The 27,016-nt window shown below is 33.8% G+C and overlaps 1 protein-coding gene across 2 annotated transcripts in view; it reads right to left on the reverse strand.

Annotated features, from left to right (window-relative positions):
- Positions 1 to 14,579: 14,579 nt before the first annotated feature.
- Positions 14,580 to 27,016, reverse strand: part of LOC149801179 (SIN3-HDAC complex-associated factor-like) — a 59,853-nt gene continuing 47,416 nt past the window's right edge. For both annotated transcript variants that reach the window (XM_089955213.1, XM_089955214.1), the window contains exon 5: positions 14,580 to 24,813. In XM_089955213.1, coding sequence (XP_089811339.1) covers positions 24,537 to 24,813 — 277 coding nt within the window. In that variant the 3' untranslated portion in view covers positions 14,580 to 24,536. The remainder of the gene's footprint in view (positions 24,814 to 27,016) is intronic.

Here is a 27,016-nt window from a genome sequence, read left to right on the forward strand (position 1 = left end):
AATATAAAATTAAATTTGGGATGAACTTGAAGAGGATACTTTACTAAGGCCAAAATACGCACGTATCGTATAACTTGAGAGACAATTTGGAAATCATTGACGGAATTTGAATTTGAGCACGTCAAATCTGAACTATTGAAAAAAAAAGTACAAGAAGATTTTGAAACAATACAATATTCTGCAGTCATACTACTGGAACGAAATTATACAAAAACCAATCAAAAGATAGTATAATCAAGAGACGGAATGCATAATTCTTCACGATTTCTCATTATACAAGAAGTTAAGGGTGTCCAGATAGTGTTACGATAATGTTGAAGTCTATCGTTTGAGAAGAATAACCTACTGCAAATAGTGGATCTCATGAGAAGGGTTGGATATTCATGACGAAAAAATTGACTGCAACTTTTTGGACTTAATTATACTCGTCAACCTTTGTTACACACAAATTATTTGTGATGAATATTTCCTCAAAATAAATAAGTCTGGTTTATTCACACTTCTTTAATTTCAATATTCAAGAATTTGATCCCGAATACTAGTAGGTAGAGAAAAAAAACTTATTTCTTAAAAGTTCAAATCAATTAAGCGATATTATTGTTATGCTATACACAATTGGATAACCTTGAAGAGAACAATATTTGAATGATTTCAGTAAAATTTAAAACTTGCAACAGAATGTACAAAATAGGTATGTGTGTGTGTGTGCATGTGCTTTTGTTACATCCTCACGCGCGCACGCACGCACCCCCCACACATACATACATACATACATTGTTTTGTATATTTAACTTAATTGCTTGTTTGTTAAAATAATTTTATTTCATTACATGATATTGTAATGTAACATTGTATGCTGGACTTGACCTTGTCCAAAACTGAGGTCATTTCTGCTTGACCTGACTGACTTTTAAAATTTGTTTATTTCATTTTATGTCAACAACCAATACATAGCTAAATTATTCTCTATGTTAATAGGCCTAATATCAGGATCTTTAGTAATAGAAGAAGTAAATATGTATATTTGGGTCAGGGTTTCGGACGTTCCTAAGTGAATTTCACAGGTTATAGAAGGTTATTTTCCTTTAGGTAATGTTTTTGATTTTGTTTTAGAAAATGCTAATTGTGACCTGAGGTCAAGTAGAGAACTATATAATCTTTTGATTGTGAGGATTGATCATTTGTGCTGTTAACATCTAGCACTTTCAAGCTGTATTATATGTTGTGACCAGTTGGAGCTGAATTTTATTTTCTTCTAATTATGAAATTCAAGTGATTATTTTCTCGGGAAATACAAAGTGATCTGATAAAATTCTTGGATAAAGACATTCACTGGAATTTATACTATATTCAAACCGGGAACTATATTAATGTGATTCCACAAAAGACTCTTGACACATCAGCACTCCATAAGCTATACGAGACATCATCGCCTTCAATTTTGGATCTCTTCGGGACTTGTACTGAGGTTTATTCAAGACTTTATATATATATATATATATATATATATATATATATATATATATATATATATATATATATATATATATATATATATATATATATATATATATATATATATATATATATATATATATATATAATTGCATGGATATGCGTGCATAAGGAGTAACCATTTGACAATCAATAGCTAATCGTCCGGCATTTGCAGGATTCTACCTTTTCGTACAATTTATTTCATCCGGATAAAGCTGAATAATATTGAATTAGGTATTATAAATATTTGGAAGAAACTATGATAAACCGCAGAATTTAACTGAAATAGTGATAAGACATTTGACTACTTTAATGAAACATTGAGAAAAGAAGGGTTGGGGCCTCAAACCTTACAAAGCCTTACAAAACCTGAATGATGATTTTTTTGTGTACGTAGTAGTGCCTTAGGAACAGGTACTTTTGTACCTGACAAATCTACTTACCCAGAAAATGATGTTTAACTTGAAAAAGAAAGGCATTCGAAGCGTAGTAATTTCTAACATCATGTTTAAGTAAAATACAAGTGCATATTTATTACACTTGTGATTGTGTTCTTGTGCTTGTTGTTTACAGGATAATTTTAAAAATTAAATGCAAAACTTATATAAACAAGTAAATAGCAAAGATCGATAAATATATACTAGTATATCCTTTTCAACTATTCAGTTTGCATCGTATGGTAAATGAAATTAGAATCGACTAGAATTTTAGATCCTAACAAATCATATCCTACGGCACGTTTTCAAGATTTTAGACTTAACGGAACACTTGCAAAAGCTTCGAAAGCGAGATACGTTGGTTGTCATGATTACGAAGCAGAACACATTTTCATCCAGTACTATTCAGTTACGTCTGAATCATTTGCATAATCGGTAACTATAGAAACAGAATTGAATTGTGTTTTTGACTACATTAAGAAAATGTTATTTATCACAGTAGACAATATAACGTTAACTAATATTTATCTTCCGGAATGAGCTATTTCCAGGTTTTCTAAATTAATAGAACAGTTTCCAGAATTAGCTATTTCCAGTTTTGTTTTTAATTAGTATAACAGTTTGCAGAAGCTACAAATTACTTCTTGTATGAACAACACAAGCAAATAGGACTAATCAGCACAAGTTCGAACATCGTGTTATACATATTGCCACTTTATCATGCTTTATTTACACGTGGTAATCGATTCCATGGTAGTGGTCTTAAATTAACCAAAGTTCAACAATGTATTCGCTTTTCAATCAAGAGAAAAGAAACAGAGAATGTTCACAAAAAGTATAGTTTCAAAACACTTAATTGCAATCAGTCACGCTTTATGAATGCAAAAAGCGGAACGTTTGCATATTAATAAATGTATTTAAAATGATCGTATAATAAATACCACAATTAGTCGAGTGATATTAATCGGAAGGTACCTATAATACCATAATTAGTCAAGTGATATTAATCGGAAAGAGAAATTGTAGAAACTTTGAAATAATACTAAAGAAGCTTAAAAAAACCTATTTTGGTGTTTAGAGTTTCACTATAACTAAAATGTATTTATACCATAGGTACACAGTCCCTTCGGCATGCTTACAAGTCCGTAAGGTAATGTATTTATACCATAGGCACACATCCCTTGGGCATGCTTACATGTCCGTATGGTAATGTATTTATGCTGTCAATAACACAAAAAAATAACAAACAAAAAAAAACACTGGAGGAAATGAATTGATTGTGTTATTTTATTAATTTTATTACTAGAGATCGCATCATGGTAAGACGTGATTAAATTCATTCCCTGTTCATTTCCTATGTGATTGTATACAAAATATCAGTACTTCTCAAGCTGAATTTCGTATAGAGTATATAGTTTAGGTCTATTTAACGTTTTCTTTATGTTTTACAATGTTTGAATGTTTTTATCCGTTGTTCATGACACAACGTGTTTGCTAGTTGTTGTATCGACTACCACATACACATAAAGCTGTACACCGATATACAAACATGGCTGTCCTTTTAATTACTATTTAATTTTCTTCTTTCATTAGCCTATCAAATATAAAGTCCTTGCTGAATTAATATATTTTCCCCATTTGTATTGTGTTTACCTCTTAAGACTGATCAATTTCAAATAACGCCTTGATGAATCTATGGCTATCATAACCTGACATATTATGAATGAGCAATAATATTATTTGATATTTAAAATTCATATTGTTGAGGAAGTTCGAAATAAAACAAACTAACATACTGAACTAATGTTATTAGTTAAAAAAATTGCAGTAGATTTATTTTGTAATATTTTCCAATTTCGAAAGAACCTTTGTTTCAATGACACTTTAGGTCTCCCATATCGAATAAAGATTAACATGTCAAAATATATTTCTCATTCTATTCCAGTCCTTGTAACAGATTTACATATTGAAATACTCTTTCTATTCCAGTAGTGTTACAGATTTACACACTGAAATATTTGTTCTATTCCAGTAACTGTTACAGATTTACACACTGAAATACTCGTTCTATTCCAGTAATTGTAACAGGTTTACACATTTAATACTCGTTCTATTCCAGTAATTGTTACAGATTTACACACTGAAATACTCGTTCTATTCCAGTAATTTTTACAGATTTACACATTGAAATACTCATTCTATTCCAGTAATTGTTACCGATTTACACACTGAAATACTCGTTCTATTCCAGTAATTGTTACATATTTACACACTGAAATACTCGTTCTATTCCAGTAAATGTAACAGATTTATACATTGAAATACTCGTTCTATTCCAGTAGCTGTTACAGATTTACACACTGAAATACTCGTTCTATTCCAGTAATTGTAACAGATTTACACATTGAAATACTCGTTCTATTCCAGTAAATATAACAGATTTACACACTGAAGTACTCGTTCTATTCCAGTAACTGTTACAGATTTACACATTGAAATACTCGTTTTATTCCAATAACTGTTACAGATTTACACACTGAAATACTCGTTCTATTTCCAGTAACTGTGACATATTTACACATTGAAATATTCGTAAAAATCTGTATTATTACCCCAATATAACCTACACTAATTGATATTTTTGTTAAAGCAATCTCCAAGGGTTTTCATTACAATTATATTCAAATTCTGCTTATTCATGCATCTTAATTCTTGTTATTTTGACCATGTTTCCAACCACAAACCTTTTGATCTAAATTCATATGCTGTACGCCTATAACACGCTCCCTTGTTTAATGACTGGTGTACACTATGCAGCTTTATTTTATCTGTAACATGCCACATTTAATTAGCTGTACTCCAAAAAATATATGACTAAGCTATGAATTTTTAATTTAACATTTAGATGGTACACAAATATATGCGGCCTCGGAATTCTACAAATACTTTCTACTTCCGCCCTACTAGCATACCCAACGTGTAGGTTAAATGTTATGAAGACGATCCGCTTTCCTGTCGATGCAAAAGAAATGCATGTAGCATTATATTAGTAAATGTTGTGCTCAAATCTGATGAGAGAGAGAGAGAGAGAGAGTATTTCCTTAAATACATTTACATGAAATTGCCAGACATGACCGGCAATTCAACTGTTTTGACTGGCACATACTCGGATCAACCAGACATAGGTCATATAATATCCCAAATGTCATTTTATCAAATTGTCTTTGATTTGTTTACATGTTAAAATGTCAAATAAACACCTTACTGAAGTAAATTTCCTTGTCAGACAATCAATAAAAGCGTCACCGACTAGCTTCATTCAAAGGTCACTAGGTCTTGTTTACAGTGTCTTTCTCGGACAGTCAACAAGCTTGGTCAGTATGTTTATTCAGTTGTTTAGACACTCTATAAACACAAAACACAAGACAAAGGATGATTAAAAGTTTACCTCTTGGACTTACCACAAAACCCCTCAACTGAAGGATTGTCCCAGTTTTAAAAAATGCATAAAATTTAAACTTTTGTTAAGTAATTGATATTTCATAAAGATATTAAAGTTATGTATGATTAATATAAAATATGACCGTGCATTTACATAATTTCATTATCTCTGGTACAAATTAAAAAAAAAAAAAATTAGTAAATTCTATTTTATAAGCTTTTGTTCAACAGAGCATATATGTGTTTTGCTGGCCAAGATTGGTTGATAATGAAAGTAAGACAGTAGTAAAAAGAATCTTTTGAGAGTTTATCCTAGTTGTAAGTGGAAAAAAAAACCGAAACAATAGTCGATTTACAGATTTTGGGTTAGGAAGACTCATTACAGAAATCCAAACCCGACATTTTGTCTCAAACACATGTGGAACCAGATAATACCGCGGCGCATATGGTTTTCTCTACACAGAAGCTATCAAACAGATGCATCGATACTGATAAATATAGGTTTGATTATGAGCACTCAGAAATTCTAAGTTATTGAATTTGTAATATCAGTGGTCATGGTGAAACGGAATTGTATAAATCCCTTTATTTACTAAATGCATGTACTCGGGTTTCATTCTTTTGTGTACAACGATACCTGAGGGTGATTTATGTATATTGTACAATGTTTCGAAACGGTGAGTTAGGTTCATCCTATGCCGCACGTGAGAAGTCCTTTCGATGGGAAAAACCGAATACTTCCAGCGCACAGACGATGTATGGCTTCATCGTCTGTGTATAAATGTCTCATCGTAAGGACCGCTCCGGTGGCCTATTTTTTAGAGCGTCCGCCTCGGATGCGGGAGGTCGTGGGTTCGATCCCCGGCTGAGTCATATCAAAGACTTACAAAAATGGTACTAACAGCTGCCTCGCTTGGCGCTCAGCATTAAGAGGTTAGTGTTAGGACTGGTCAACCTGGTGTCACTATAATATGATTGGGTGGGACATCATGCTACATGTCTGCGGCGTGATACCCCAGTGCTAGACATTTCTATAAACTGTCACACTGCAGACATCGTAGCGATTAGTCCGATAAATGACCCCCACCCCCAATCTGTGTTGATACTGTAGGATGATATGTCGGTCTGATGTGACTTGTTCATTAAAATGTACAATTTTTCTGTATACAAATCTTTCCGGAACAAACCTGCGTAGATTTTAGACACATACTGGTAATTGGTAACAGACATATCAGGCGCGAAATTTAAAATGGTCCCAGGACAGATGGTTGTGGTATTCCAGGTCGATTTACAAATCACCAAACATATTATATGCTCCGGAAATATAATGTACATGTCACCAAAACAACTCTACAGCCGACGGTAGCTGCACAGCCACGAGAAATACCGGTAAGTGTATAAAATGCACACCGATGTGTGCAGACAAATTTAGATGCAGATAAATGCAGCTTTTAATGAATCGGTGATATCAGCTCCTCGCCCGAAAATCAAAATCATCACGGGCGAAGGGCTGATTTATCGGTCTACGTAGCGATATGACTGAAAAATTGTTAAAGCTACGTTAAAAATCCAAACCACACACACACACATGCGCGCGCCTCACCTTAAGGCTAAATCATCACATTACGGAATGTCTTGTCAGTGAGCGGTCTACTAAAGGACTTGCACATCTTCAGCTGTAGGGGTATGTGAGTTATTTATTAATTTCTTGTGTATAAGTTATAAATATTGTACTACCACGTTTATTTTTATATAATTTCTATGTAGCTTCGGCTTAAGTAGTATAATGCAAATATTTTAATTTCTTGTTTGTGACTTAGCAAGAAATTAGCAATACGAAGTTGCATTTTTAAGAAACGTTTAGTACCGTAGGATTCTGATCGGGCACGGTAGGCTCACTTCTGAACCTGTTTATTGTTTTGTTATTATTGTGCCAATAATGTAATTTGTATAGCTTACCATATATAACGTCATTACGTTTTATCGTATATGTCCGTGTCATGCATAGTACACGGTGTTAGATGTACTTTCAGATGATCAGAGTCGACGTGGTACCAGCCGTAAAGCTAACCACAGAAGTTGACCATAGCAGCAGCAAAGCTGAACCATAGCAGCCGTAGAGCTGAGTGAATAGTGTTGCTGGTCGAGTAGCAAGTGATCGGGCGTTGCTGACCGATTGGTGGGCGCTGATTGCTTGATTGACCAAGGAATTGAATGGTGGTCGGTGACTACCTAGAGCACTGACTGCTTGACTGACCAGTGTGATTGGTAGCAAAGTGTGCTGGTGACAAAGTGTATAATTCCATATATGCGTGTAATCTTTTAGCCATGAGCTAATTTTGGGGTTTGTAATACCCAGTGGTTTGGTATTGTAAAGATAGTTTGTATTATATATGTCCCGTTGTATTCATCATTTAACTATTTGAGTAAAATACATCATTTGTCACTATCTGAGTGAATTCATTTTCACTATCTGAGTAAAACAAATCATATTTTTCGTCGTGTGAAATTACTGTGAGTCATTCACCTTTATCCTTGTAATCTGTAAGGTCATTTATTTGTATTTTCATTATGTTAATTTGTCCAATATCTGGATCTTATACACGCACGTATTAATCATAATTCTTTTCTCATTCAAGGCATTCATCACTAAACATTGTATTTGTATCACTATCAAACTTGCTATGTTATAAATCCGAAATCCAGCCCGGTTATCTTGTTACACTTGTATAGGTTTACTATGAGAACTGAATTAGTACAGCGAGTCCTGAAGTTCTGTTAGTTTTTAAACGCTAAGTTTTTAAACGCTAAGATGAAAATGCCTGGTAGGAATCAAGTTAGAAATTATAAACCTTGATTCTTTTCGTTATTAAAATCGGCTGAGGTGGTACAAGCTGCCGGAGGGGAGGCGGAAATATACTACCGAAGAACCTTCAGTCACTGTCAGGAAAACACATAAGTCGGTCCCAAGCAGACTTTGTGGTAAGCCTTTTTTTCAATGCCAAGCATAGGAGATGCTTTTTACAAAATAAACAGATAATGGATAGAACAATTCATGGAAACAAAGTATACTGGGTATAAAAGAAAGTCTGTAAACATTAAGACAGAATGTGAATACTGTTGAAAAAGACAACTCGGCATTAAACACAAAGCATCGTCAAATTTGTTCAACTAAATTTACGTTCGATAGTGTGGAATCCAAAATGGATATTGGTAGCATTACCGAGGGCGCTGCATTTATAATGTTTTAATTGAATAATAAATTTTAACAAAATGCCGACCACAGTACCTTAAGCTTTAGCCCATGTGAGCAGTAGATGGAAAAGAAACTACTTGCCATTACATGCAAGAAAAGAAAAAAAGACTGGCTATATATTAAAACTGTCTTACGTTAAGAACTACTATTAATTAACAACCAAGTTCATTTATGAATTTATCTACAACTCCTTTGTTCTTCGCCCATTTCTAGACTGGTTCATATTGGTCCATATCATTAGTACAGTGAGTCCTTCAACACTAAAACGGCGTCCATGTTTATATTAGGGAGTTTGTTGCTTATCGCACAAAAAAAGTCACGTAGTTATGGAAGCTCACGATAACTGCGTAAATTTCCGTCACGTTGAGATGTAAGAGTATATCTCTCCCTTTGTTCAATATTAGAATTAGACATTACATGCTTTCGATGCTGACCAAATAGAGTTTACCTTCTATGTATGTGTAGGCATTGCATCCACGCCTTCACTAAAAATGGACTCTGACAAGTGAACAGTGATCATTCCATAGAAAGAAGGCCACTCGCCTATGGACGGTTTCACCGCGTGGAGCTTGATGCCTTCCGCTCACTAAATAAAGAAATTTTGATGCCAGATTTCAAATCAGTATATGATATTTTAAAATCAGATGGTTGTAGAGATAGGGCTATTTTGGCAGCGTGGTCAGCTTTGTCATTACATTTGCTACCGACGTGACTAGGTAGCCAACAGTATATTATATTGTAAAAGGTACACAGCTCGGTATGTTTCATTAAAATGTTGGTTAATAATAGGGTTTCCAGCATACTGCTAGAGAAGATGATGGTTTCGATATGTTCCAGGGAAAAGACAATTGCCTTGAATTTTTTTGCTGAAAAATATCGATGCGCCATCTGGCAAAGAAAGTGTTGTAGTGTAATTTCCACTAATTAAGGCTGCATCAGACTTTTCACCATCTTTTCATCCGTCAGTATAAATTCTTGTGTAGTTCTTAAATTTGGAGAGAAGTTCCGCATAAGAGTTGTGAAAAATGGAAAGATTTGTCTCGATTTTGTTTCTCCTTCATGCAGAGTAAAACGTAATTCAGTTTGTTTTAGAAGTCAACGAGTTGTTACAGAAACAGACGACTTTTGGATTTTTGAAAGGTCAAGTTTTGTATTGTCAAGGCTGGAAGATATCTAATGCCAATAGTAGTGATGACATTTAGTTTATTTTCGTATGAAGTTTTTATAGCTGGGACACAAAAGCATGATTTAAAGGGTTGATCTCAACTTTAGGGCATACTGTAAAGATTATGTTCCTGTCATGTGATAGAGGTGGCTTGTTCGTTTTAGCCATAAGGCTTTCACACGGGATTTCCTAAACGCTCCCATGGCGAGTCGTATTGCTGGACGGTGAACTGGAGCAAGCATCTAAGTATGACTTTCAGGCTGAACCAAAAACAATGCAATCAGTTTGGATCTGATAAAAGTTCTGTAAAAGTTAAAAACAACTTTTCGATAATTTGTGGAATGAAGTTGAGTTTTCTGTCCAAGAAAACACCTAAAAGCTGTTTCCTCAACAACCGGTATATGGGTTCCGTCTAACGTGAGTTTGGGATCATCATGTTTGCTTCGTAGCTGACATACTGTTGTTGACTTTGAGAATTTAAAGCCATTGGCAGTTGCCCACTTTTGAAATTTGTTTATCCTTTGTTGCAATTGTCTCTCAATTGTATGCATATGTTTGCATCGATAATATTAGTAAGTCATCGATATAAAAGGAACAATTCACACCTGGGGCCAAACACTTGGTGATGTTATTAACTTTGATGTTAAAAAACGTATCGGATAAAATATTGCCCTGAGACACGCTCGTCTCTTGTATGTACATATCAGAGAGGGCGGGGCCTATTCGTATTTTGAAACCTTGAATACCCTGTCTGACAGAAAGATCGATATAAAAGTGGGTAGACGACCTTTTAGACCCAGATTGTACAGGTCATTCATTGTTCCGAACTTTAATGTTGTATCATAGGTCATTTCCAAGTCGTAGAAAATTTTTATTAAAAAGCATCGCGAATGAATGTTTCAGAAGATGATCTTGGTACTGGGTATTTATCTCTTCAGGCCCGGTGGATGTATCATTGGCCATGTTTAAAGCATTCACATGTTCCAAAATGAAAAAGGTTATAGCAACGTTTTGAATTATTTCATGTGAATTTTAAATGTATCTTCTCTTTTGACTTTTCAGTCTTCGAAAATCTGCCAAAAAATTAAACACTGCTGAATTTTTAGAAGAAAAAAACTCAAAAAATTAGTAAGTATATTTGATATGTCATGTCTGTAAGTAAAGTTTATATTATTTAAGTTAAAAGTAAAAAACATGTTGCAGTTCCCCATACCATTTATTTTGTCGAATATACCCCATGCTTTCTTGAGAGAGGAACGAGAGCTTAAAGTAAAAACATGCTTTTTCTATGATGTTCTCTTACATTCTTTAATTATGCAGCGAGGTAATGCTGTACCTACTTAAATTTTTGGGCGTCAGACGATTGTTAAATTTTCTTAATGCTTCTGGGCGCTGTCTAATGGCTTCTTTACCATGTTTGTTTGTTATGTTTGTGTTTTTTTTTTACTGTTAGATGAGGACTTTGGAATAAATTCTTCTGCAAACTAAAGTATAATAATGTAAAACGCTGAACATAATCATTAACATTTATAAATGGTATATCTATTAAGTCTATTTTTGCAGTTTCAAACCTGATCCTGTCGACCTGGCTCATCGATGTTAAATATGATTTCTGAGAGAGAGAGAGAGAGAGAGAGAGAGAGAGATTGGGAAGTTGTCGTTGCAGTGATGGTCATTCAGCGACCTTCCAATCATAATCCAAAGGCAGAGCTCTATGCACGTTGTGTATCAGTTCCCGGATATCAATACGTCGGCGACTAGGTGTTGTATAGACAAAAATCATGTATAGAAATGAAATCTAACTTTCTGCCTGTCGTTCATCTACTTCGATCCCCATAATATTTTTATGGGCACTGAAATCCCTAAGTACAAAAAAAAAATGGGCTAGGCATCTGTTGAAAGAGGCTTATCTAATTCATTTGGCTGTAAGCTGGTATTTGGTGGTATATAAATGGAACAAAATGCAATCGCTCAAAAAGATAAAGGAAAGAAAAAGTGAAACAATCCTTGCACAAATGAATATATACGTTGATAATTATTGTTTTTTTTTAATTAATGCACTGAAAAAACAAAGAGTTGCAAGTTTTAAATGTTACAGCAAACTTCTTGACCAAAACAACATATGTAGTTCTGTTCCAAAGTCACATGAACTGACCCATGAACATGTAAGCGACATGAAGCTGATATCTGCATTACTGACAATAAAGAAAAAGACAGTGTCAGACTTAAAGCATATCGATAATTCAACAGCAGTGTAGGGAAACGTCAAAATTACCCCACCCCCACGTGCCAATATTTTGGACATGAGATGATTGGGTATGTTAGTGGTAATGACATGAGGGACTGACTACAACTGCTCCGGACCGAACGCATGTCCGACAACAATTCAAACATTTTCAGAACTATTGTTGACTGACCCGCAAATGCTTTGGGGACGGTATGATCACGTTCTGCGTCCAAATTTAAATTTTAGGTGATTTAGCAGGTTTGAATTTGTTCCTTTGTAAACTGGTTCAACGATAAGCTACCAAACACGCTCGACAACTAACGAAAATTCGAATAACAATAATTTTCGATTTCGAATTTTCGTAACAAATGATTCAACTGTTCAGTTATTCATTTTGGCATGAACACGCACATACACCCACACACTGCTGTAGGAAGAGCGTCAGTCTCGTAATCATAGGGTCGCGGGTTTGATGCCCGCCCAGACCAACCCGGGTTGACTACTGTGTAAATAAAACCAATTGATGCATCTCGTCATATTTTAAAGTTGCATTCCTTCCGAAAGCCGACTTAAAACGTGTTCTTTACAGCGCGTATATAAAATGACGGTCATACTTTCTAATGCACAAATATCGTCCGGTATGGCTTTTGAAGGTTTCCGAAACCAGTGTGTTGTGGTCTATAAATAGTAATGTTTACATCCATTGGACTTTCGATAACGGACGTCTTTCGAGACGGTTGGGCAGTGAGAGCACCTACGCTATACACTCTACTATGGAATTCAGCAATATACAGCTGTATGCGTTAGGGCGACCTCGTGTTTGTTGACACGGTGATAACGAATGCGTGACGAACAATGTACTGGCGAAGAATTTTTATTTAAACTTAAATGCTAAAATCGGTCGTGTACCTTTCGCCAAAATACTTTCACTACTATTCTTTGGAGGAGCTTAAAAAATAATGCCATGCCATGATGTTTTTATTTTTTGATTGGAAATGGAGCTTGGAAGTTCCAAAGTATTAAATTTTATTTTTAGATTCTGCATATTTGCTTATTTATATAGTTATTTGCAATGCACATAATTTATTGATGTATATTTTGTAAATTACACCGAATATACCACATCACTTACATCTAATTTGTTATTTTAAAGGAAACTTTTTATTTTGCAGTTTCATGGAACTAATTATCAAAATAACCTCTAAAACTTTTTTACCAATGGTCCTGTTAAGAACGTTTCATCAAATTGGACTGTTTTCATGCTGGACTGAGGTACTTGTTTTGTGCCTTTAACACTATGTTTTTTTTTAGATAGGCTATACATGGCGGCTAGTATATTTAGCGGAAGAAGTTGGAATAACACTCTGGAAGAATCACGGCTCCATGAGAACCTACCGACAACCTTTCTCACACACCCCAGTTGGCCGAGCCAAGACTGAAACCCATGCAGACGGAGGTGAAATGTCAGTGATCTGCAAAGGCAAGCGTCTTAGACCACTCGGCCACTCGGGACCACATTGGGTTATGGATGATAGCCTGCCTATACACACGAAAAAATATTGGTCTTTTTCAGTTTTAACCCAAAATTCTAGTTCAGCCAGACCACCGATGTTGGGCAAGTGCTCAACTGTTGTATAACCTGAATAATGACAAACTAGATGATCATGATTTAAAAGAACAAATACATGTAAAGAAACTGGCCTTGCCAGATTGAAATTTGGGAACGACAGTCTTGGACAAAATTAACATTAGGTTAGGTTCTAGTAGACCAAAACAACCACTGACCACCCAAACCAATTCATGACATGCTTTAATGATTTGTTGGCTGCTCTACCGTTACATGGTGAATAGAAAATCTGCACATAATCAAACACAAGCAAATTTTAAGACAGAAGAATATTTCTCCAGTATGTAACACAGTACACACTTGCTCCACACAAAACCCAAAACCATACAGAAGGTAGGTGGGTGGTTTCAGAAGGGAAAATTTGGACGTGCATTGTGACAGACAAAAAAGGAAACCATATGGTAATGTACTAATACTGAAAAACTGTCATGATAGGGTACAGTCAGATGCCAGAACATGAAAAATATATTTCCCCCGAACTTGCTTCTGTTACATTTCAGACTCACTTTAATATCAACAGGCAATAAGCTGGCCATGTCCATCCCAATCCTAAATTATACAGCAGATTCAAAATGACAAAATGTAAAGTGAGATATAAGGGATGTAAAAAATATCAAAGTTTATCTAGGTGTCAAAGCATGTACAGACACAGTCTCTATGAAGATTATGATGGACTATGACAAAATTAATGATGGACTAGCTTCTAGTCAGAGGTCCAGAATCTTGTTGAATTATGTTTGGCCACAAAGTCATGCATTACAATATATATATATATAGTAATAATTTAAAAGAACAGGAATACCCCATCACATTGGCCCAAATGCAAATAAGGATGCAAGGACACACATGGATAGACAAAGATAACACTAACTGGCCCAATACTATATCCATGTCAGCATGAGAATTTTGATTCACAAATAAACAATGAATACACCACAAAACATTTTATTACACAAAACTGTCATATGAAATTTTTTGAAAAGACACAAGAAATAGAAAGGAATTTTTTATGCAACACTTTAGAGTGAAGAAAAAGTTCAGACCAATGAAAATAAGAGATATAAATAAAAACGATGAAATTAAAACGGATAAAAATCACTGGCTATGAATGACAGGCAGCAGCAACACATTAATACAGGACTTTTAAAAGCCCCTTGATGAGAATTACTGGCTATGAATCCTACTCTGATTTCTTAGAAGCACCTATCACAGGTCCATATGTAATAAAAAAAAGTGTGAGGAGAATGTTTTTTTCTAAAATATGAATGAATATGTGAGGAAGCATGCATGAACAGCAAATGAATTGCATTTTTTGTAAATAAATTTATCAACGTAAGTAACTACACAATTGTTGCACAACTCACTTGTGAGAAATACAAAAACATTTTATGACTTAAAAGAAAGCCTTCTGACAAAGTGACAGGACAGCAATCTGCAAAATGAAATACATGTCTAATGAATACAAGATTTCAGACTTCACAAAAAAATTACACACATTTAGAAAGAAAAACTAGTTCTAATCAATCAAAAATAAAATCAGCATCAAAAGATTGGGTTTTTCCTTTTTCCTTTTCACAATGTGTCATCAATATCAAATTCTTAAAGGAAATGCTGCATTATAATTCAATTTGGCAACCGAGATTCTAACCTTAGTTTATATATATATATATATATATATATATATATATATATATATATATATATATATATATATATATATATATATGTTTATGATGTATATATATATATATATATATATATATATATATATATATATGTTTATGATGCCTCAAAAATAGTTGTGAAGAGATATGAAATAATGAAGAAAAGCATATCTAGGTTCCTGCCACAAATTTTGAAAAACTTAACCAGACCTTTTCCATATAAAATCCATACCAAAAATGAAAATGTCCTGACCAACCTAAGGGTCTGAATCCATATATAAAAACTTCTTCTAAAGATCAGTCACGTTACTGGTTTCTAAGAGGATTTTTAATAATAAAAAAGAAAGACTGTTTAAAACTTTTTTAAAAAAATTAATTTTTCATTTTTTCCCCAGACATTTTCAAGACTGTAAAAGCAATTTTAAAATGTTAGACTTTTTTTCCAGAATTCTAGACCGATGTGGGCATAACATACGGACTCTTGTTTAAATCTATGCTTAATATCACAATGACAGGAATCAGAGTAACTTTGAAACTTTGTACAAATAATGTCAAATTAGAGACCAAAAAAAGCCATTAAAAGCCAATACATTCTCTTAAACTGTAAAGAAGACTAAACATTTGCTCTGTCAGCAGTTTCCACAAGATATTGACAGAACATGTACAACATTTCTCCTTCAGTTATAAACTCTAGCAAACACAACATCTTATATGCCTTAATGGACGCAGGATGTGGAAAGAACATTCCCTAACAAAATAAGTTCTATAAATCTACACAAACATGAGGTATTAATGAAGTTACTCAACTACCACAGCTACTACAATAAATTTATACTTTATATATTATTATGAACAATGAACAAAGACAACACATAGTTAACTATAAGAAATGTATCATACATCTCTACAAAAAGTGCCTCCCTGCTGTCAAAACAATACAAAGAATGCAGCTGTTCAAGAGTACGTTTTTTAAAAAGAAAAGGTAAAAAATAGGTCAAAGTGACCTTTATTCATTACATGCAATATGACCATGTCCCAACAAACATAACAGGACCAGAACTGCATGTCGAGTCCACAATCAAAATACTGCTGTACAACTTGTGGTGTATCACTTCAGGCCAAAGTCTGAATAAGCATGACACAGAATGAATTGCTTTAAGTTCATAATGATTGATTGTAGTAAGTATGAACAAAATCCATCAGAGTTCAGGAAACACAACCTAATGAAATAAGTCTTATTCAAAACCTAATGCAAATTTGTTACCTTGATCCCAATGCCAAATGGGTGTACAAGTGTGAGATGGAAGTAATTGTATCAGTTTTATAATGATTTAGTCCAAATATGAACAAAATCCATCAGGGTGTTTGAAAAATTGTATCCTAAACCTTTATAAAATTTTTCTCTAATTACCATATATTTTCGATTATAAGATGAATTCATCTGCAAACTGCACAAACACACATCTGCCATTGCATAATGCAGTGGCAGATCTGTGTCGGAGCAGTTTTTAAGAAGTAATCAGTAAAATAAACATAAATCCTGATCTGCAGGCACATTATGCCTTGGCAGATCAGGATCTTTGTTAACTGCAGTTTGACTGGACTTATAAGCAAGCATATACGGTAACCTTTACTGCAAATAGAAGGGGCATGTGAGTATGTCGCTAAACAAATTGTCTTGGCTTCATAATAATGCATGCCAAGTATGACGTGAATCTGTCATGGAGTTTTATATACAATTACAAATTTTTAATCAAAACCCAAAGAAACTGTTGACATTACTGATGCCAGAAAAGTGGCTATGTTTTGCTTTTTTTAGTAACATGGGTTCAACAAATTGATACAAATCAATAAAAAACCAAAAGGCAATTTTCAACCACACAAATCTAATTTAATTTTTTTTCTTTTACGTAACTCAAGTAGTAGGTAAGAATATCCATAAAAAGGTTAAATGTTCCAATCAATGATAAGGCTGCCAATGTTTCATGTTTTTACTGGGTATTATTTGTTCTGCACATATAAACATTGAAGAGGTTTCAATTGACAGCAGGATTTTGAAAAATTGAAAACTTGAACATGAGAAGGCCAAAACTGTACAAGTTTTTGATTTTCTAAGCTTTTCAACCCACAGACAAGAAATTACCATCTACTGGACATGATTCAGTGATCCCATGTATATGAGTAACTGATTTTAAAACAACTTTTCTATGCAGTAAAATGAATTTCAGAATAGTAATAAAGATTTTCTTTGGTACTCTGGTATGGTAAAATCCACATAAGTCTAATAGAATTTCTACCATCAAAGCAGGTTTCATGTCAAATCATGCATATATAAAAGACCTGACCAAGAAAAAGCATAAATTAACAACAATTAGACAGGTGAATATTTTTTAAACACTCAAATCAAATGTAAGGTCATACTCTTAATGGATGCATGCGGGAGGGTAGGTTGTTGTTTTTAACCCTGCCATATGGAAATAACCATGCAAGTAAAATAAAAAAGTCAGTATTTGATATGAAGTGTATGAGGTAACAATGAAATTTTTTGAATTTAAAATAAACCTAGCGATCAAGGCTTCCATTTCTTCTCCTTATAAATTTGGCTACCACATAAATGTAAACATCTACCAAACCTAATATTTAATGATGTTGATAGTCTGTCCTTGGAGTGACCAACCAGTGTGCTGGAAATGGAATTGTTGCTATTAACATTCATTTCAATGAGGCTTTCCAGTACATGCTAGGTCCCATACAACCAATTTCAATATCATGCAAAGAGACCCATAATTTTTATTAGACCTTTTCTATTGTTCACTTAATTTTGTAACTGGATATAATTTACTATGCTATGTATATACTTTCTCTAATATAAATATTACAACAATATTTACAACAAGTGACATAAATATGGAATGGAGTATATTTATCGTACATTACATAAAAGGTCCAAGTTTGAAAAAGTTTCAAATCGGATATTTCTGTTAGAACATTGAGAAATACTAGATTCATTAATATTTACAAGTATTCTCAGATACAATGCTTAAAATAGAAGATAATGTGGGTTAGTATTAGAACTTCAAAGAGAGAGAAAAAAGTAATATTAAAATAATTTGGAATAAATCCCATTATTTACTTGCCTTGGATATTACTCAACTGTTGGAAGATAATGGGAAAAATATAATGAACTTGCCCCACTCGCAATAATTCAGACGTGAATGTTTTAAACCAAGATCTGCTGAAGCCAAGGTGGGAGGTAGTTTTATTTTCCCTTGGACCTTTTTGCTGTAAGCAGACTGCAAAATCTGGTTAACATGTCTATATCCTTATTATTTAATTTAGTGTGAGCTTTTCTTTTTTAAACTGGAATTTACCATTATGCAAAGTATGTATTTATTTCTACTACAGGAATATCAGAGGGCACTCAGTTTCTGTACAGTTATCTACTGTTATCCAGATTTTACAATACCTAAAAACTACTGACTTGTGGTCACAAAGTTAAGACAATAAATACACAGAAGTTACACAAAACCTAAGAAAGGTGAGTTCTACTTGATCAGACACAGTCTACATAAATTATGTCATCTCCAGAGTTACATAACTATCATGACAAGTCCATACCATACTACATGTAGATGTTACATAACTACCACACCAAGTCCATAACATACTACACGTAGTTGTTACATAACTACCATGACAAGTCCATAACATACTACATGTAGATGTTACATAACTACCACACCAAGTCCATAACATACTACATGTAGATGTTACATAACTACCATGACAAGTCCATAACATACTACATGTAGTTGTTACATAACTACCATAACAAGTCCATAACATACTACATGCAGATGTTACATAACTACCACACCAAGTCCATAACATACTACATGTAGATGTTACATAACTATTATGACAAGTCCATAACACACTACATGTAGATGTTACATAACTACCACGACAAGTCTATAACACACTACATGTAGATGTTACATAACTATTATGACAAGTCCATAACACACTACATGTAGATGTTACATAACTACCATGCCAAGTCTATAACACACTACATGTAGATGTTACATAACTAACATGCCAATTCCATAACACACTACATGTAGTTGTTACATAACTACCATGACAAGTCCATAACACACTACATGTAGATGTTACATAACTACCATGACAAGTCCATACCATACTACATGTAGATGTTACATAACTATTATGACAAGTCCATAACACACTACATGTAGATGTTACATAACTATTATGACAAGTCCATAACACAGTACATGTAGATGTTACATAACTACCACGACAAGTCTATAACACACTACATGTAGATGTTACATAACTATCAAGCCAAATCCATAACATACATGTAGATGTTACATAACTACCACACCAAGTCCATAACATAACACATGTAGTTGTTACATAACTACCATGACAAGTCCATAACATACATGTAGTTGTTACATAACTATCATGCCAAGTCCATAACATACTACATGTATATGTTACATAACTACCACACCAAGTCCATAACATACTACATGTAGTTGTTACATAACTATCATGCCAAGTCCATAACATACTACATGTAGTTGTTATATAACTACCATGACAAGTCCATAACATACTACATGTATATGTTACATAACTACCACACCAAGTCCATAACATACTACATGTAGTTGTTACATAACTATCATGCCAAGTCCATAGCATACTACATGTAGATGTTACGTAACTACCACACCAAGTCCATAACATACTACATGTAGTTGCTACATAACATATTACATGTAGGTTCATGAAAATACTGATTATGATAACTAAGTCACATAAAAACCAACAAGACACATACTTTTATCTTAAAACATCATCTACAAATCTATGTGAATACATTAAAAGAAAAATATTTGTACAAGCAAATGAAAGTTTATTCTGTTGTAATAAATATAAATGGCAATAAATATAAACAGTTTGTACAATTAATAAATAATACAAAAAAATTAATAATAAATACAAAAGGCTCTTACATAATGGAACAATCAGGCATATATTGAACTGATGAATAAATAAAAATGAAGATGATTTTATTGTTAGTACAGCTCCAGTCATCCTCTTTTCAATATTTGGAAGCAAGTATCAACGACTTCTCTGTTGAATACATTGCCAGTGGGACTGATTTCAGATCTTAGCATGTACCAAGAAGATGGAAATAAAGCTTAGGAGATTTTTCATGCAAGAGAAATTGTTCTCCAACATGCTCTATTTTGTCATAACCTGTCAGATGAACTGTCAAGTAACTTGTCAGGCAGGAAATGAGACCAACCACAGATTTATGCTGATAAAATGCATGCTGTACTTTGCTGCATCATCAAACTGTCGTGCACTTCCTTCCCATTGGCTGTATCTAATGCAATGCAAAATATGTTGAATTCTGTTAACCTTGTCAGTGTTCTTGAAGGAGATGGCAAACTAGACATTTATCAGTACTGACGAGTCTAAATCATTGACACTGACAAGCATAAGGACTATGTCGTATGACATATTGCACTATTATTATTAGATCTACCAGTAATATAATCTGAATTTTATATACACAGATAGTGGGACTCACACTTGGCCTTCATTCATACCACAGTATTTATGCTTTGGTATTAATATGTTTTGTGTGGTAATTATCCCTTAACTACCATATATATCTGTGTACAAGTTGAATCCAACTGCAAACAACACAGACCCAGATCTGTTATCAAAGAACGTGCCAAACAGCATAGAATCTGATATACCCATGGATAAAGTTTGCAGATATTGGTATATACTATTCTTATTTTGGTGTGCCTTGTGTACAAGAAAATAGATTATTGCTCTAACACATAACATGTAATCACCGGTGTACATTCTGACACAAAAGCAACTCTTTAAAAAGCACTCTGAAGTTTGAGTCCCTCCTTCCAGGACTGCAAAAAAAAAGAGTCCCTCCTTCCAGGACTGCAATCTTCAAGTCCTACACTATGTTTTTACAACTAGACTTTCAAAATATGATACAGATCACTATCTTTTACCAAAATTTTATATGATAGTGAAATTTATTAAGTATCTATGAGACCAAATGAGGAATTTTTATCCTCAAAACTCTTGTCTAATCATTGTCAATGTTGTAATAAAAAACTTTGAAAGACATGACAATTGAATGCCTTGATAGGTATCTTGTACTGTATTTTAGCAATGCCTTTCTTTCCGGCAACTGTGAGAACTGAAGGTGATGATATAAATCAGAGGTCAGATGTTTTTTCTCACAATTTGTTCTGCACAGACTAGATAGCATGAAAATTGCAATGTTTAACTTTTAGAAAAAGTAACATATTAGTAATTGAAAATTTAAGGATATTTACTGAGATTAGTTCAAATGTATTTACATACACATTACACTTCAAAACTTCCAAACCAAAATTTACATGCAACCCTTTGCTTTGAGCAAAGCACATCTGATTAAAACAAAAGACCTAAGTGGGTCTGACATGGCTCATCTGGCCGACATCTACTTAACAGCCACATGCAATGTCAGTTGGCCAAGAAATATGGGTTTTATGATGTTCACTGACTAATTTTTTTTAAATTATTGAGTAATGACAGCCATACTGGATAGCAAAGTAGTATCATTTGCGTAAACTTCAAAGTCTTATGCCAGTATACTTGTTGTGAAATCAGGTCACTGCTGACTGATTTTTAAAAAAGTCATGATGGGTTTTTCTTTTTAGCAACAATGGCCTTATTAAAAAATGAATCAGAATTTTGTGAGCAAAAACAGGTTGATTTCATGGCAGGATGCTCTCTGTGAAATTAATTTCCATCCTGTTGAGCAGAATATAAAGTTGTGTACAACCTGAGAGACCTTCATGTCAGGATGGTCTCTGCCATGTTTAGTTGAAATGTCTACATGTGTCATAGTTTAAGCCACAGATTCAACATTAAATGGAATAAGAAATGAATGTCATCTGGCAAATCATATGGCTAAAAACATACTCAAAATATCTGAGAAATTGTTAACATGGACTGCAAGCGAATGAATAAGACTCTCACACAATTTGTACATTCACATTCTCTCAATAAATTATTTTTTACACATACAAAAAATGATTCCAAATCTATTTTAACGCCCTACTAACCTGGATAAATATTCTTGTATCATACAACCGTGCAGACAATCTCTCTCATTCATCCACACTTTTCTATGTTCATCCCCTTATCTCACTTTCTACCAGACTCAGTCGTAGCATAGACTATTTATACCCACAAGTAATAAAACTTGAGACACTGATTAAATGATTCTGTTCACTATTAAAACCAAATGGATGGTGTACATTAGACAGAGATGAGTTGAGATCATAACCGTGATAATGAGTATCATCTTACATATGCAAAATCATACAAACGTTTATTTTCTTCTGTTCCATTTAAATCGTTTTTACCAGCTTTAATTTTAAAAAAATTCTTTTTTGATCAAAAGTTTGGCCTCTTAAGTATAAAAATACAAAATATTGCATAGAACAAAAAGTGTAATGAAAAAAGCCGTATAAAAGCCAAACATAACATGCACTAAGATGTTAAACCCACTAAAAAGATAAGTAAAAACCATTACTTATGAAAATGTAATTACTGTAAAGAATGGGGATTATGTATCTTCCTAATGGGGAATTGTGAAAAAAAAAAGCTTCATCAATCAGATCAAATGTGGTAAGATACTGTGAAATCATTTATTCAAGTAACATACCTTACTGTTTAGCTGTGATCTATTACCACATAGGATTTTCCTTCCTCATTTCCCTCTTTCACTAAAAAAATGTTCTTTTCAAACAAATAAGTCTGATTTATCGCTAAATTATGCATTTTGTGATGGTCCCTTTGTTAAACAATGTAGTCCCATACATCATTAACACAAGCATGATAATAATACATTACACTAGTGGGTATCAGTGACTTCAATGCAAAATCTGCAGACAACAGCACAAGGCTCCATATTTTCAAATGCTGAATATGTTCTTTTTGTTGAAATGAATTGCCAATTAAAATGTTGAGTGCCATTATTGATTCTGGCAATAGCTATCACTAACATGTACAGCACATGTGCACTAAATCTGACATGCTTCAATACATTCATGTATACTCATAATAAATATGTATGTACACTTATTGAGGGATACACTAGTCTGTATTTTTCTTATGACACATAATTAATTTCAACCCCATTAGGTGGTCACATGGCAGTAAAGTCTTGTGCTTTATAAAGCACAATTTATCCAGGAAATAGTGAACTGCATGCTGGAGTAAAGAAGCAACTGTGAATTCCTGACACACTAAATAACAGATACAGGTTCCAAGCCATATTTCAAGATGAAGGACAGGAATAGTGGAATGTGTCCAAAATTAAAAGCTGTTAAATTTTAGAAATTCAATGATTGATAGTAAACACCTTTTTTTTCAAAGTGATAAACACCCCAACCCAAGAACTGAATACTTGTAAGTAAAGTGGACACTGATTACAGTATGTAACCTTTTAAGTAAAACTGACAGAAAAAATTCACGATTTTATTCAGGTATTCTACTTTTGAATCCCCAAAATATTGACTAGACATTTATTATACTTTTCAGTATTGCCTTTTAAAGATATGTTTGGAACAAAAATCTCAAAAGAAATGAAATTGTGAACAAAGAAACTGAAACTCAATACTTCATATTAACTAGGTCAGGAAGACATTCTGTTTATTCTTATACAAACTATACTGAGGGCTCAATGAAATAAATTCATTCTGTAAAACTGTCAGTTCATAAACTGAAATAAAAGGATGACTGAAAGAAAGCGATAACACACAGACACAAGTCTTCCAAACATACTTATTTTTAACCACCACAGTGTATTTATGTAAATTATCCATCTGAATACCTGAGATCAGAAACAAGTCAATCTGATAGGAGACAGACAGACAGAATGGGAGATGTGTATTGGCAGACTAAACTTCAAGAGCACTTTGTCAGAATAGAAGAAGAAAAACATGTTCCTATGTACATAGTTGTATGGCAAGAGAGAATCCCTGATTTTGTTTAATTTGGTTGTTATCTTTGCCTACACTCTTACCCCTATACAGTTAATGGTATTGAGGTGGAAGTGAAATCTGGAAATTTCCCAAATGACTTGCACTGTCATGTGTCTAGGATCATTGGAGCCTCTACATCGTTATCTGGGTGTGGGGTATCTGGTGTACTCTGACTGGATACATTATAAAAGTCTATCTCTCCAAAACTGGGACTGCTACCACTGGAATTACTGTCAGTATCCTCAAGCGACTGGCTGCGATGTAATTTTTCCTTTACTGGGCTTTTCTTTTTGCGACAAGATATGCAAGGTTTTAACAGATGTGGATCAACCATTACTTCGCCATTCAAACCCTTGAAGATTATGCCACAGCAAATTTTAGTTCTGTAAAAAGATATATGACAAGTCTGATTACTGATACAATCATATATATATATATATATATATATATATATATATATATATATATATATATATATATATATATATATCTACACACACACACACGTATAAAAAATGAACTTAACTGACCCATTGCTAGCTTGGCATGTTGGATATTCTGCACAAGGTACCATAGTCCAAATTTCCAGTGACCTTATGTTAAGAGAATGTGCCTATAATAATCCCATGTAATTATTTGGTTATATTTCCTATTGTGAAACACTCAAATGCCAAAAAGCACAAGACAATAGAGTTGTGAAAGTTTTCTTAATGGAATCTAAACCCTTTAACTTAACAATTGCCCCTGTACTGCAGACATTACCTCAATCCATCGTGTGATTTTTAGCTATAGATATCATGTGTGTCAGTGTGCCAGTATATATCAGACCATTATAATAAAATGTGTGTAACTAAGCCCTAATTAAAATGAAAAAAGATACTAGCAACAACACCTAATTTTTCTTATCATCCCACACATTTTGTGTGTGGAAGCTGATGAAATAGAACTTTATTGGTGATCCAGACTTGAAATGCCTGTCAATTAAGTATTATGTATTTTTGACATAGTAAATCTGCCTTTTTTAAGCTGATTTTCACAAACATTTGAGGAGCATAAAATACTTTTGAGTGAAAATTCTATAGAATATTTTTCTTAAAAGAAAATATCATTTGCATAAATAAATAGCTTGACATGAAACCACACTATGTATGCACCACTGTGGCATGATCCAAACATCTTGCAAAGAGACAAAATACTGTGATCTAATTTGTCACATGGTGAGTAGAACTTTCCAAGATGAATATATCCAACAAGTTTCATTTCTGTACATATAACAGTCTTAGAGAAACTGGGCTGAATAATTTTTTTTTACATAATTACTGGAAGATCATGGCAAGTGCTATCATCCAATGTGAACGTATTACATTTCAGGACAGTACTTACAACAATGTCAAACTGAAATACACAATTACTGGAACATGAATAACGAACGGTTCACTGTGAGCTATTTGCCCATAGTACGATCTATGCATGTATTAGTATCACAGAAATTGAGTTAAATGAAATAAAAGGCTCAAGAGACCTGATTTCACTCTGATATTTGCTATGTCAATTGGTGAATACTAATTCACATACTTATTGAAACTCTACAAAGGAAAGAAAAGCATGAAGCAAACAGTTGTTATACTGTCCATTAATGCTGGTGGTATTTTCCAAGACCATATATACACAGGACAACTTTCTCAACTAAAAAAGGACATCATTTATGTAACCAGCATTGTCCCCTGGACGTATCCCAACTTTTGAACACTTAGCCATAATTGATAAACTTAGAAACTGTTCAAAGCCTGACCATTACAGGCTATGCTTTATAATTGTCTGCGCAGTCAGCATGGATATATGAGTCTGTCCTTGTGCCAATGGGTCCCTGCCCCTTGAGCCATAACCTGGAAAATAATGAGATCAGCACCCAAAGGAAGCTGCAGTGACTCTGTGGTTCAGGCACTGAATGCATGACCAGAACATTGGAGGCTCGAGTCCCACCATCTTTTCAGTCTGAATCAACTACCAAATTTCTCGTGATTTGTATCTTAACATCTTGGGTTTTTATACTCTAAGTAATTAAGTGTTACTGGAGAAGAGCATATTGGTTTATTGTACTTTTAAACTAAATACTACCCCCTCCCACACTAAAAGCAATTTGTGAATTTAACTGAAACTGAAAGAAGGTGCTGCCTGATATGACATGCAGGCATTCCGTCACATCTGCTGGGGTTGTCTAGTAACCCCGCTCACTGACTGGTATTGCTATCTTTGTAATTCATCAGAGGAAAAAATAGTCTTGTTGATTCATGTTTAAGCTGATCATCCTGTCTTGTCGGATACCCCTAGCCACCAGAGCCATCTGTGCAGCTTTAGTTTTGGGCGTGTGACAATTATTTATACTGTCATGACCAACTGCTGCAACCATTGTACTTGTTTTTGGACTGCAATGATGCATTTGGGTTTGGACTGACACAACTAATGCAGTCATGATTCGGCTAAAGTAGAGGTAAAAACAAAAACCAAATATGTTTTTGTGTAAAAATAGGGGTAAATAAAAAGTGGCTAGAAAACTCTTCTGGAATATTTTTTTTTATGGTTACA

The sequence above is a fragment of the Sinohyriopsis cumingii genome, chromosome 4 (genome assembly GCF_028554795.1).
Source record: "Sinohyriopsis cumingii isolate HCF-2022 chromosome 4, ASM2855479v2, whole genome shotgun sequence".
NCBI classification, from domain to species: domain Eukaryota; kingdom Metazoa; phylum Mollusca; class Bivalvia; order Unionida; family Unionidae; genus Sinohyriopsis; species Sinohyriopsis cumingii.